General features: G+C 42.0%; 1 protein-coding gene across 1 annotated transcript in view; it reads right to left on the bottom strand.

The window, feature by feature from the left end:
* LOC110986629 (uncharacterized) overlaps positions 1-13,380 on the bottom strand; it is a 37,872-nt gene extending 24,492 nt beyond the window's left edge. Inside the window, exons 1-3 of the mRNA XM_022248650.2 lie at positions 13,064-13,380; positions 11,805-11,861; positions 10,885-11,018 (exon numbers count right to left, since the gene is read on the bottom strand). Of these exons, the coding sequence (XP_022104342.2) occupies positions 10,885-11,018; positions 11,805-11,861; positions 13,064-13,091 (219 nt within the window). The 5' untranslated portion in view covers positions 13,092-13,380. The remainder of the gene's footprint in view (positions 1-10,884; positions 11,019-11,804; positions 11,862-13,063) is intronic.
* Between the last annotated feature and the right edge of the window lie 1,587 nt (positions 13,381-14,967).

The following is a 14,967-nucleotide window of genomic DNA, read 5'->3' as shown; positions in this document are numbered from 1 at the left end:
CTGACATTTTTTCAACAAATTATACCGCCGCTTCACCGCAAAATAAAAGCATTTACAGGTAAAAGCGGTGGAATTCATTTTAATCAAACCATCTCAGAGTCTGAGTTTGAAACTTACAGTCCAGTCCAGGTTTCCAACCCTTCAGCGCCTGTTAGACAAAAACCTAAGCACATGTAGCCTACATGATTTGCAGAGAAATGGAGGAAAAGCACACTGTCACTGGATCAGCATGCACGCAGTCAATTTGGTTTTACTGGCTTGCAAGCTTTACACATGAAACTAACCTGATGTACCTACTATGTACTTGTACAGTACATGTACATATACTGGTACATGTCATGTTCATGTAGGTATTGAATGCAAGATCCATGCTTCATGTACACTGAACAGGAGATCACTAGCAGTATACACCAACATCAGCACATGTAATAGTTGGCCGCTACATCCCTAAACCAGAGTCAAGTCCTTGGTCCCCAATGTCATGTACACATACACCTATCCCTCGGTGGCGGTTCTGTACCCTTTGCCCTGCTGACAGACGCACAAGCCTAATGTAATGATCTGGTCCAGAGATATAAGGTTTCAAGGCTGCCCCTCCTGGGACATATGGGGGAAAAGCCTGTCCCTGGCCTTCCAACAACAAAGTAGCACAGCCGACAAGAATAGCTGACCTCGGAAGCAGAGCGATTCTAAATGAATTATCCCCTTACCCATGGCACACTGTGAAGTTCTACAAACGCTGAGGGGTACATGTACGTTTCTTAAAAGGGTTTTATTCATGTACATGTACAGTCATTATGTAGTCCATTTAAACTCCCTTTTGCTCAACACAAGAACAGAGCCCTTTCCCATGTACCCGTAGGCAAGCCTCCTACAGTGTACATGTACACCTTTCAATGCCACTAAATGTACACTGTACATTGTATGTACAATTCAACATTTGTGCATTCACACACCTGTACTTCATTTGAACATGTTCTAGCCCATTTTACACACAAACAAATATTATTCAACCATATGTACATGTACATTTACGTTCTTCTCTTTTGGCAGCGCTGTTATTAACTAGGGCCAAACCTGACGAATCTTAGCAATGGTCAGCAATCAGAGACTATGCATTCATTAATTGGACTCACACTAAACAAACTGACAGAGCCGTCTTGGGTTTAAATTCAAACTGCCACAGCTTGCCCCCCCTCCTTCCTCCATTACGGCTTCCGAGGCATCATCCAGTCTGGTCCATTTCATCAAGGAGAACTTAGCACAGATGCCCTTGCACTCAATCAAGACTGGGCCCTGCTGTTTGCTTACAGATGCCAGGGGAGAATGTTAAACACTGGGCCGGCTGGTGCTTTGATCTGAACTTGAACCCACCTTCCATAAAATAAATACCCGGAAACTTTAAGGCATATCCTCATCGTCCAGTGAAGGTCTGGATCTCAGTTTGGACAAGATCAACACAATATTTCCTTCTCACAAGACGACCCCTTGACCTTTGATGACCTCTCCACCTCCCCTGTGGCTCCTGGTGATTGCAGAGGGAGGCTGGTGTGGCTTTCAAGAGAAGTAAAGGACCTTACTAGTTCATGTAGGTTAGGTTTGTGGCTTGAGGTGTCCTGAATATGTTTTAACATGGAAAGGGGTCTGAGCTAATCTGTTTGTTCCTGATCTTATCCTCAGTACCAAACAGGGAGGGATTCACAGGTAATTTGTATTATCACAAGCAAGCCACAACCGCACTGTCCATATCCCAGGAGAGGCCCACCATCTGGTGCTAGTCAGACTCAAGCTTTGGCAGACTGTAATTTGACTCAATTTCTTTTCCTGCTGCAGATTCTCTGACAGAAAAAATATATCAACTGCATGGAAACTGAGCTAATGGGTTGTACATACCAGTACATGTACAGCTGTGCAAAGCATGCATTTGGTACTGTATCGTGTACCGGTACTGTACCGGATACCAGTGGAACAATGTACAAATCCAAAAGATGCCAAAATATGCATTCATTTAGCACTCCTGTGTGAAAGTGTGTACAGTGTAGGCCTACATGTACATGTACATGGAAGCAAATGGCATAACCACCATTCTCATTCAAGTCTTTTGTGTGCTGAATCGTGTACACACGAACACAATTAAGACTTCCAGGAAAGCCTCAACTTTCCTCTGGAGATTCACTAAGTGCATCATCTTTCTAAGACATGCCTACCTACAGTACATGTAGGCCTATATGTCGTTTTTCACAGCTCTCTTTTCACTGTGTGATGCATGCTGCTAACTGCCTAATCCTGCAGGACAAAGTAAAAGAAACCTTCTCAGAAGGATACCGGTATGTCACAAGTGGTGGAGATGCAAGTACATCTTTCTCAGAAGAATGTCTTGTTTTTCACAACTCTTTCACTTTGCATGCACCGCTACCGTTGGTCCGGTACGTCATGGCTATGTACAGAATAATGTATTGTGCTGCTTATCCTTGGGCACAGCTTTTCCACCTTGCCAACATGTAGGGCTACACTTGTACATGTACTGTCCACGGTCCATGCAATGAGCATTCCTTTGTTATTCAGCTCTGTGTACAGTACATACATGTGCATGTGCTGTGCAGGTTACATGTACCCAAGCTCTTAAGTGCCTCTGGTGGGGTGGGGGGAGTAGATGGATTCACACTCAGCCAGCTTTCAGCAAAGCCTTCTTGGAAAAGCCCACTTGCTGCGTACATGTCCACCCCAGTGGACTAACGTAGGTGAGGACAATGCACAGGAAACTATTCATTAGACATCATTTGTCCTGCCTTCTGGGGTTGGGGGGGGGCTATTTGTGGCCTTTTCATTTGTACAAGTCTGCCCAGCAGGATTCAAGAACATCAGAATAAAGTTCTTGTTCATAGCAAGACATACATTGTACACAAAAAGCAAGGACATTCTGCATGGGGGATAATTTTACCTACCAGTGGAAAATGCAGCTTAATTGTCAAAAAATGTTATTCAAGTTGTTTTTAAAAAAATACACGCACACTTCTCTTACAAGTTCACAGGCTAACTTGTACATGTGCATGTACAGTAGATGTACATGTACATATGCAGAAAGTACCCTCAGCTCCAGCACAGTGCAAGTAAAAAAAAAAAAGAGAACAAAGGTCATAAAAAAGTTTCTTATCAGAAGGTAAATCACTTGTACAAGAAGTAGTGGCCAATAAAATCACAATTGCAAATAACTACAGATAAGTGGTTTCCATGCACCTAAAGTTTGGTGGTGAATGAACAAATATTACACATGTATGATATGGTACTATCAGAGAGCTACAAAGGTTTTCACCCCCCCAAAAATAATCAACTTGCAGTAGTACCGGTAGAACGCATTACTGGCATTTTTCTGATTAGAAAACTGAGAAAATAAAAATCAGTAGGGATATCTACAGGACAGGGGTTCTTCCAAACCATGAACTGGTAACGGTACATTGCGTGCATGACCAGGTTATAATACCGAGTTATTGGACCAAGTTTTGTTAATATCTAAGGCCCTCGTAAATGGACGTGTAGATAACGTTACCCAATTCACATCTCCCATACTTTTATAGTTGTAACATACTGGATTTAAATAAATGTTCACTGATGTAAACAGCACGATACAGTTCTTTCATAAAACTTCAGTGAAGATATCAGTGTTTAAATTTATGTTTTGGTATCTCTTGTAAGTTTACTAATCAAAAGCAAAATAAGTTAAATGTGCTTCGTTTACATGTACAGTTGTCGCTTATATGTGTATTTTTTTTTACTGCAAACAATACGCAATATTTTTCTGCTGAGTAAAGGGAAAAAACGGGTTTATTTTTTACGTTCAAATGCTGCCAACAAGTATCTGGGTCAGACAAAAAAAGGCAAATGAATAACAAATTTCACAATAATAATTTCCGAGGGACTCAAACATTAATTTTAAAAATGGAATCAAAACAAACGATCGTTAAAACAACTTCCTCTGCACTACAATATTGATACATTAATTAAATGTTAAAACAAAGCCTTCTAAAATGACGTCATTTTCGATTCATGAGGGCACAGGAAGACTGCAACCTGGTTATGGTGGAATATTTCGTTATCGTTTTCTTGATGATCATTAGAATTTTCTGCGCCCTGTCTAGACTGAGTGAAAATCAACCCCAAACTGAAAGTTTTTCGGTGGAATATGAAATCTTCTTCGTGAGGGTGAAATAAGGTAGTGGTCAAATTAAAAAGACGGAAATCTTGGCATATTTAGATGGCCAGTTTATTGAAGTTCGAAGCCTTTTTTCTGTTTAAAATTTCACCCACCAGATATCAAGTAAGTTCCAAACAGACTTGCTACCGGTAGCATGACAAAATAACCTCTTTAAAAGAAAATATTCATAACGATGTCAATCAACGAAGAAAATTGACATTTTGGTCCACATTTCATGCATCTTCACCAGCTCATTAAGTATTCCAAATGGGGTTACGCACAGAAAGTCACGTATACGGTGCACATACGATGAAAGGCTTATCAGTGCGCAGCGGACTGACTGTTATATCCCACTTCCAAAGTCACTAAAAAGAACACTTTTTGGTAGGGCTTTTAAAGTTTTATTGCCACAAACCTAATAATGCCTTGTGACAAAGTTGAGGTCAAAGACCGCAAACAAGCAATGCCAACATACAGGTACACGTACCAGGTACATGTAGAGCATAAATTTCACATTTTTACAACCGCTCCAGTAAATCTTCCCTCAAAAATCCAATGTGAATATAGCTAAAGAAAAACAGGCTCGGCAGGGTCAGCTCACATCACAGCCCTCAGAATATTTAGGTCAAGGCAAATAACCTGTAGTCCTGCAGATACATGTGTACATGTACAAATGCAAGCGACCCCCTGCGCCCCCCCCAACTCCTGATTCCAAGCACAGCCAGTCAGATCCTCAATCACTGGCCCACTTCCCCAGTTCCCTCTGAAAACTCCCTCTTAGCTTTTCATTAAATTGAGCCCTGGCAGAGTACATGTACATCGGCAATCAACAGGTCAGAATTTCGAGTGCTTTGACAAACCGAGCCAATCAAGGGTCACCCTTGGCCAAACCAGTGAGTCTTCTTATTTAAAACCTTCCGAGACAAAATCAATCTTAACCCTCCTTGACATTAGAACAATTAAATTCAAAGTTAATTAAGTCAATGAGTTCCTGTTTTTCCTTTCACGAAGCCATATTATTCAACTTCACTGAAAAGAAAAAATGCACACATGTACATGTAAGGTACTTCAAAATGACATTATTGACCTAATGTCATGAATTATTTTCCTCAAAATATTATCTCTAGAGCAACACCCACAAAGATGGGTTTTTTGGGGGCCTCCAATCCTTTTCTGACCCAAAGTTTGCACATGAGTCCCCCCCACTGGATTAGATTTGCAGGTGGAGTGGACTACCAAAAAAAATTGCCCCAACAGTTCACCACTAACAATGGGAATAACACTCTTGAGGCAAACTTTTCATCGGTAAGCGGTCCATGTTTCAAGTTCATTCTCAACGGATATTTATCAACTGATCCAGGCCATATGTCCACCTTATAAAAACCCCATCAAGACACCACTTGCATCCTCTACATGTCAAACTGTTCTCATGCATAAATAGGGACAGAACTTTGAAACTGCGGCCTAAGAAGTGGATCACACAGCCACACGCAGTCAACAGGTGCACACGAGACAGGGCCTGCTTCCACATGTACATGGGTTGCCCCATGTGCCTGAGCCAAAACCACTCATAGCGGGGCCAAAAAAGAAAACAGATCTTTTTCCTTCAGAGCGGCTTCCTGACACAGGATGCGATCTTATGCCATAAAAAAAAAAAGACGACGAAAGAAGAGCAAACAGCACGTTGAAAATTTAACCCAGTTGCCGGGGTTATCATGCAGCGGTTGACACAAATAAAGGCCAACTTACATCCGTAATCCATGGCAACAAATCATTTAAAAGCGCTACAGGTCATTACGGCCCTGTCGGCCCTCTTCAGAAGTTGCCGCCGCATCTCCTCGTCAGTGCATCACAAGGCGGTGTCTCTCTTGAGCGGGCAGCCGTTCGCTCTTCCATTACCTCCAATCCGCCATAAATACAAGGGGGGGACCCCTTACCTCCTAACCAATGAAAGAGAAGAGCGCCCACAAAAAGGACGGCATATTGCTTTTTGTGTCATCATCTCACCGGCCAAATGAAAATCCATTTAAAATAATAACTGTTGAAAGGTGTTTCCCCTGCAGGCAGGGAGATGGAGGATGTAGATTGCATGGCGGCAGGTCGTAAGGTTGCACTCTGATACATATCAAAGGAAGCCGACACAGCGAGAATGCATCTGCCTTCTTAAATCCTGAATTTCCATAATCAGACGGAAACTGGGCTCTACCTGGGACGATTTTGAAGGAGGGGGGGTCCACGGAAGGAGAAAATCCACATCTAACTTTGCAGAGAAGTCAAGCATGTTAACATCACAGTTGAGTTGGTTTTTGTTTTCTTAATTTTTTTTCAAAGAGAGTTCCGGCAAAATGAAATGGACATGGTGTCTCTACGCATGGTAATATTCTCAGCAGGGGATTTGTCACGCTTTTTATTCTTTTTTTTTTCCTTAATGGAAAAGGCTGTTGGGCCCGGCTGCTGAATGATGGTGCCACTGCTGTTAATTGGCCATGCATCACCCTGCAGGTATTTCCTTGGAATTCAGTCCGACACAAATTACTCAGTTGTGCGCTTTTTTTTTTTGAGGCGGAGGACAATGGGACTATGTGGTCTGGCTGCACGATCAGTACCAACACCGCGATCTATCTGTCCAATGTCTTTTGCAGCATGTTTGTCCCTCTTGGCTATTTCTCATCACTTTTATTTTCCTCGCATTAAATTTTTTTTAAGAGATCTCGTTGGGTAAACGGAGGGGGGAGATTTCCAATTCCGAACGGAACAAACTCTTAAGTGTGCACGTTACATCAATTTAAAGTTTGTTAAGATGGAATGGACCGATGGTGCCATTTCACCGACAATAAGGCCCCAGGACATCGCTAAAATGAAGTCTCCTCGGAGGAGGGTGGGAAGTAAAGAAAGACCGACAGAATGGGGTGCATGTCAAATATCATATCTCCTCTAAATCCAGGGACAAAGTAATTGAAAACAAATTTTTTCCGAGGGGAAAGGGGAGCGGGGGCTGGCAAGGCTTGTAAATTTGTCACAAATCTGTTGGAAACATTCGGCCTCATGTCACAGTAGGCCAGACATCTCTTAAGTAATTAGGTTGGGAGTTGAGAACATGAGATTTTAATCATGTAGGGCAATGCTTTGCCGAGGACAAGGATGTAGGAGGATTGTGAGAGTGACCAGATCGATGTGGACAGAGAGATGCAATGAGTAATTATTCTTGCGGAGTAACAGATATACCGGTATGTATTGAAAAAATAAAACAGTATTTAAGACATTTTGACCAGATTATGGTGGATCAAATTTCACAAGTTTACACATGTAAAGTTGGTCCAAAATTTAAAAAACTTTACAAATGCCGACAGCAAAGGATTTTGGTGAAGAGGTGTTCAAAACTGAGTCATTCACTCAGTCTGTGCCTACATGTGCATGCACCCACGCTGTAAGTCACTGTGCAAACAAAAAGCCTATTTTGACCTCAGTGGCCATCCTTGGATGGTGTTTGGACTGTTTATTTTGGGGAAGAAACTGTCAGAGCAGCTGTTTGTCTTGGCCTGGGACAACTTCTTGGAACTCGGCGGAGTTTCACAGAGGCAACCTGACATTGACTGAATAAAAAGAGGTCGGTCTTGTCCAAGGACGGCATTTCAAGGTAAAGGAAGGCCCACTAAGATGCCATGCTATGTGCGTGTCTTCTCTTATGCCAAGAAGATGTACAGTACATGATGGATGTACATGTAAATTCCACACGATCAACGCATTACGGGACCCAACCTAAGAGAATGTGTAGCAAGTTGCTAGAGCTACCTCCTGAGCTAACATCCTTTACATGAAAAAGAATCTCCCAAGATATAGATATTGAAGAGCCTCACCAAGGCCAGTTTACCCTTGCAAACACAACTTATAATAAAAAATACCTACAAAATGGAAAACTCAGTCTGTGTAATCTAGCCACATACATGGATTTACTTCTGATAATTTCATAAGTGAACAACTCATCATAAAAACTATTAAGAGGCAGAAGAAATGAAAAGTGTATGCACACATGGGTAATTCTCTGCCATCTTTGCCAAGATTGGGCCACTTGGCCTGTAGCATCATTAACGACAGACAAAAGGCATCCTGCTCTACACCTAAACCTCACACCCCAGAAAGATGGCCGGTTTTCAACAAAAGGCCGGGGGGGGGGAAGGTACATGTACGGTGGATTCGTTATGTGTTACATAACAGCTGCAATCGTGCTTCACACATTTACTCTGTGAATAAAAGTTCTTGGAGGTGGGGGCTCTCAGAAGATTAAAGCAAATGAGGCGCCTCTTGAAAAAGGAGGGCAACTGGTCAATATACCTACATGTATATGCTCAATTGTTGGATATCAATGTGTTACCATACGTGTCCCTTGGCCCAGGGGATGAGGGGTGCAGTTTTGGCAGGAGTTACAATAACATGTACATTCTGTCCTCACTGACATACTTTATGGGGGGAAGTACACTCAAACCTTTATTCAATAACTTCTTTCACAGACCATGTGCAGATATACCGAGTGTTTGCACTGTCATGAGTTTTGGTCATGTGGCACTGACTTTTGTAATAGCAAGCCAACACCCATACAGGAAAAATAAATATCAGATACAGAATATTATAAAGTTAAAATTGTTGGCATAGCATAATGGTCACGTGAGGCAGACGAGTCGGGCAAGTTTTTTTTCCCATGATCTGTGCATACACCACAAAACATCATATGGCACATGAAGGTCATATTGTATCCTTATTATCCTATAGATATCTATCCACTGCTTTACTCTCAGAAACCACAATTTACCAGATACAGTAAACTACAAAGTTGTGATAACTCAGTCCCCGTAACTGGAAACTTGATATTATAACACGGTTATGAGCCCTGAGGTACAGCTATGATGTGGAGTGCGAGATCCTGTAATCATGTGGGGTTTAAGTAACGCTCATATGGCAGCAATGTCCAGGGAAGAAAGAAAATGGGATCAGTGATGTGTATGAAGGTATACATTGTTTTGCATTAAATTCTGCCATACAAGCTTCATCCATAGCAACATACTGTACAAGACCTTCCAACCAAAGGCACGTCTCCTACTAGGAAACGTTTTTTTTCAAATCATGCAGCAGCGTGTTCCGTTCACTCACCCCACCCTAGCTGAACAAATGAAGCTTAATCTGGTGCACAATTCAACAAAGATCTCTACACACGATCTTCTGTTCTTATATGCACTTCACAACAATCTGATTCTTGACCACTGCAACATCACACCATCACACACGACGCTTTTAAAACTTGAAGCATTCTGAAGGGAAGTCCTAAATCACACTTACATATATCACATCTACTTGGTTTTTTTTCCTTAACCAAAGAGGCTACGACCAGCCCCACCAAACTATAACCTGCCTTTGATGGGAAATCATAAATAACCTTGCTGCCCCTTTACAGCGATTTCCCATCTCTAGTGTCAGAAGGAATATGGGTTAATAACATAGGGGGTGTTCTGAAAAGCAGCCTGATTGGGTAGTATCCATGTATTCTCAAGCTGGGAGCCAGCTCCCTGCTGTGAGAACATTTTAGTTGGCTCCTTGTAAAATGCCTGGCATTTTGGGAGGGATGGAATGAGTATGAAGCCTGTACACATGGCAGACCTCCTGTGTATGGTACATACATTAATTGAAGTCTTCAAGGGTGGGGGGGGGACTACTGGTGTTTGAGCCGAAGTCAATTTCATGCACAGGGAGGCCTGTCCCAAGTTGATCAATCATTCCTCACTCGACTGAGTAATCACTCTGATTTGACTAACTCGGTTTCAATCAAGCACAGTCAATTTTGTGTAAATTTTTCATATCCATAGAATGTCATTCCATGTACTTTTACTTCCCTTCTCATAAAGTTCTATCGATATATCCCATCCATACAATTTTTGTCTGCACAGCTTGTGGATGAAAATCAGCTTGACAGTTTCCTTGACATCTGAACCGATAAGCCATTTGCGAGCTAGAAGCTGCTTCTTGTCTGCAGTCTGCCAACGCCTAATAGTTCACACTAGAAATCTCCATTGTATCCTGATATTTTTGGCTAGAAAGCTGGCATTTCAGATCCACCGATATCTACATGTACATGGTTAATCCAACGATAAATTTTCAATATTGCCATTAAAATAGTATTAATTCTATGTCGTTGTAGCCTGGTCGTACAGTTATGAGGCCATCAAAATAGCCACAAAACTAGGAGGTGAATTTGAAAGCTTCGTGGCAGACAGGGTTAAGATTCACAGGGTGAAATTAGCCCATTTTGATCGCACACCCCAAGGGCCCATGAGAACACACGTCGTAAGCATAAATACCTGAATAAAAACAGAGGCATGCAACTAGGACTTTGACCAAAAAAACGACAAAATTCCAACCTTTACAAGACTTTGTTGTTTATATAGTGTTTTTCATTTTTCAATATCATTAGTGTGAAGTGAAAAATGAGGAAATCAGCTGATCAGAGGAAAAGTTGCACGAATAAAAATAACATAAATATGTCATTTGGGACTTTCGCCTTTACATTCCCTTCAAACATTCTGTTTGACCACATTTGCTCCAGGTCAGACAAACACCAAAAGTAACATGTCTAATTGCAATGTCACAACCTGGCATGACCCGGTCACTGTCATCTGCACGACAGAACACAGCCACAAACTTACCTGTTTAGGGTTCAGATGAACTGTCCTCTTCTCGGACGAATCAGAGGAGCCTAGAAGAGCCACCTTGGAGTGCCACAACGACTCGTCTGACTCCTGGAACTGGTTGTTCACACATCCACTCAGGACATACCCTCCTAGACAGAAAAATAAAAGCACGCCTCGGTCGGAAAGTGTTGGAGAAGGTAAAATAAACAACCATCCAACTTTTCAAAAACAAAGTACCATTTCCTGTTACAATGACCTTTTTAGCATTTAAGCAGTTTCTTGAAATAAACACTGAAGGTGACTTACAGGGAATAACCATGGAGGTACACATGTGCACACTGCATTGAAACGAATAAAAAAGATTAAAGAAAACTTGGCTCAACCTCATGCCCAGAAAAGTCTACCCTGATAACTGGACTTCTTTTAAGAAGTTTACATGCCACTCTTCCGGGTTACTCACAACAGTTCAGTAGCTTGTGGACCCTTGCTTAAACTCCAGTAAAAATCCTAATTTACTTAGATTCACAACTTCCAGGCTCATAAACTGTAGGCATTTAAGCTTTTCCTGTCAACATCATATATTGGTCAATAAACTAAAAGATGAATTTTAGTGGTCTGATCCTAGCATTAGAGTCAGGATGTTGTGTATGCATGGTTTATGGATAATGACTTATGCACACATGCTTTATTAACAGTTTACTTTTGCATGGTATGTTGAGTTGTTGACCTTCAATGGCTTAGCACTATGGTTATCACCCAAAAAAGTGCATGCAAGTCTAGGTACCAGTCCCAGTTTAGAATCAATCAAAATCCCAGAGGTCAAGTCACCCAAGAGGTCATGTCAGAGAGATTGAAGTTAAACAGGCGAGGTGCCATGGACAAAGTCGGACAGTGGAGAAAAGGGCAGGGCTTAGGCAAGTGGGTGGGTGTCATACCTTCTGGGTTTTCCCTCCGCTTAGTGCTAGCACTGGCGAAACCTAGAGTTGAGAACCCTGTGGTCCGGGGAAAAAAAAAACACAAATATGTTACGAGATAAAACGTATCAGAGTCACTCCAAAGTATAAATTAATGACTCATTCTAAAAATCCAATACCTGGCGTTGTCCTAATTAGAGTTTACTGGCAGTCATATTTTCACTTTACACATGATGATTGACAGTCAAGGTTTAATTTCTCAACTCTAACACTGGCCTTTCTTTTATACTTCAGGGTTTCACTATATGCTGGTCGATCTGCACAATCACTCGATCTTTGTGTGATCTGTCAATCTTTACGCACAACTTTCCAACATTTCTGCCATCAGCCAATCGCATGTTCTTTCTTATTTGCAGTTGTGGGGAGACTGGAAGTGGAAGTCAGAGATATTTTACAGGATTGCTTGAAGGTGCAACATCACCCCACGCCAACCAACAAATACAACATGTACACATCACGTGACACATTTTGGAGTCCTAGCGCACTATGAACATGCCCTAATCAAATACAAAGAACTTCATGTTGAAGCTATACCCCCAGAACTGTGGGGTCCGACGTCCACCCCGTTCCTACGTAGGAGCAGGCGGACGTCGGACCCCACTCCCAAGTGGCAGCAGGGCAGACGCCGGACCCCACAGTTCTGGGGGTAGTTGAAGCTATACGTAGATAGACAAAAAAGTCATCATGGGTGCATACACTGAAGTCAAAAGATACTAAAGTAAGGTCAGACTACATCTGTGAGTGTGACTAAAATGAAAATCTGTGAGTAAAATGAAAAGGGATGATAACTTAGTCCTTAGAATTTCACATGTGCATCTATTTGCAACCAGTCCCAGAGGTTGCAATTATGTATGGCAACTTTGTTTTATCAACATGTATATTATATAGCAAAACAGCTTTTTTACGTTTGTCTGTGTTTCCAATCTCCAATGACCGAAGCTAGTCTTGCTCTATACTGGAAATGAGCAAAGAATTCCCTTGAAGGTCAACACAAACATAGAAAACTGTCGAGTGAAGGTTAAAAACTCAGGTCTACATAAAACAGACATTTCCACGGTTAGCCAATACTGATTCGACCTTCAATCCAACATAGGCAGCTACGAGTATACGAAGTACATTTACAACACATGCATGACATTAAGATATCAGTCAGTGACAGTGGACACGGTCACTGGTGCAGTGGTGGAAGCTACCGAAATCCACGGGAGGTTTAATTTTACCAATACTCTTGCTGTTCGTCTTTCCCATGGCACGGGCAGAAGATAGCGTGGTGGTGAAACCTGCCAGACATACGCGAAAATATCAAACCAAGCGATCAGGTAGCAAAGATGTCCATTGCAGCACTGCTCGCAGATATTTCTGGTGAGAATTCACCGTGTCGAGGTCATAGTAATTCGATTTTGAAGTTCAGTGGATGAGTGGATCTATCTTCCAGTTTTGCGTGCGTAGGATTCTGCATACAACCCGTTCATTTGTGTACGAACAGCAACATTCCCACAGCATTCTATGCATGCTGCGCGCATACGTACGTCCAAAATAGCGAGCCCAGTTTTCACTGGTAACCATTCCCACAATCATTCGTTTCCCCTGAAAGTCGGCCACCAGTTGTACAGCCGGCCAAAAATGGGCGGTCTCACTCTGCTGTCAATCACCCACACAAAGGGCGGTGCTTTACCAGGAACCGTCTTTGATTGGAACAAAAGCTGCAAAGGGAAGCTGGCTCGCATCAGCCCCATACTCTCACTAGGGTCACCGGCGCCCAGTATATAAGGCCCAACACTTGTTTTGATATATATATATTCATTAATGAAACGCAATTGGGAACAGAAGGTTAAATCCGTTGTTTGTACCATAAAATTTCTATTTTAATGCAAACTGAATTTGCAATAGTGGATGACACATTATTATCTGAAGTCCGGCTTCGCTCTAAGGGTTGAAAAAGGCGCATAGAAATAAGCATCAGGTAAAAATATTACATGTACAGTGTACCTGCAATTATTTACATTGTTTTGCTTTAGTTTCAATGGCCTAAAGAAAGTACTTTGCTTACTGGGAATTTGCTATCATTTATTTATTTCAGTTCATCCAATAGCACATTTAGCCAATTAAAGGACAATAAAGACAGAAGTGGGAGGAAAACCCACGAAATCAGGCGGGGACTGAAAACCCAGTCCACAAGCTGAACGAATTGGGATTCGGACCCAGGTCGCAGAGGTGAAAAGGCGAGGAAATAACCACTACACCAACCTAACTACGTCTTAAGTATGGATCCCAGTCCAACCATTTTACGGATGCTATATGGGATGACTAAAACTGGCCCAGTTTCCCTTTAAGGCTTTATTTCCAGCTTTCCTCGTTGTCTTCAATTATTCATGGGAATCTTCACGCTCTTGTTCCACTACACTCGTTTTGTATCAGGCGGCGAGCCCTGAAACGCCGACAAAGGCGATTATTTGGAAAACATTGCCACTTGGATGGATACCAACGTCAGTCGAGTGTGCTCCCGATCGGATGTAGTGGCTCTCACCTTCACGGTAATTCGTCTTCCTGTTTTCTTAACGGTGGGGACGGACAGCCAGACCGGCCCGGCGCTTCTGCGCCGCAAGCCTATATAGTGATTCGTTTCGGTTTCAAGTTCGCCACCATCTAATATAGTCATGTATCACCTGAAAGACTGTCAGTGTGGTGAATCATCATAATCGTATATTTTTCAAGTTCGCGCGATTCATTTGTGTGCACACTGGTATTTGAATATTTAACCGTGGGCACTATGGATGCTCAGCACACGCTGCATTTACCAGTGCAGTGGCATACTCCCCTATTTAACTCGACCACGCCAGACTCCCTTTAAAATGTTAGAATCTTTTTTAAAATGAGAACACTTTCGGCCTACTTTTTATAGTACTGTCCTTTTTCAACTTTCTAGTCACGCAATAAAGAACAGGAATGGAATAATATTAACATTAATAACACAGGTCCACTCCTGTTGAAACGATTCAAGAAAAACTGTTCATACTCAAGATTCTGAACAAGGAACCTGAGAATTTAAGTGATTGTCACAGTCAGGACACATAATTATCTATGCACTTTTTTTTACAGAAAGAGCCACTACAGACGATCCAAA

The sequence above is a fragment of the Acanthaster planci genome, linkage group LG06, assembly GCF_054643075.1.
Source record: "Acanthaster planci isolate LZ-2023a linkage group LG06, COTS_SCS, whole genome shotgun sequence".
In the NCBI taxonomy this organism is placed as follows: domain Eukaryota; kingdom Metazoa; phylum Echinodermata; class Asteroidea; order Valvatida; family Acanthasteridae; genus Acanthaster; species Acanthaster planci.
Note: the sequence above shows the minus strand (reverse complement) of the source record. Positions and strands in the feature narration are given on the sequence as shown.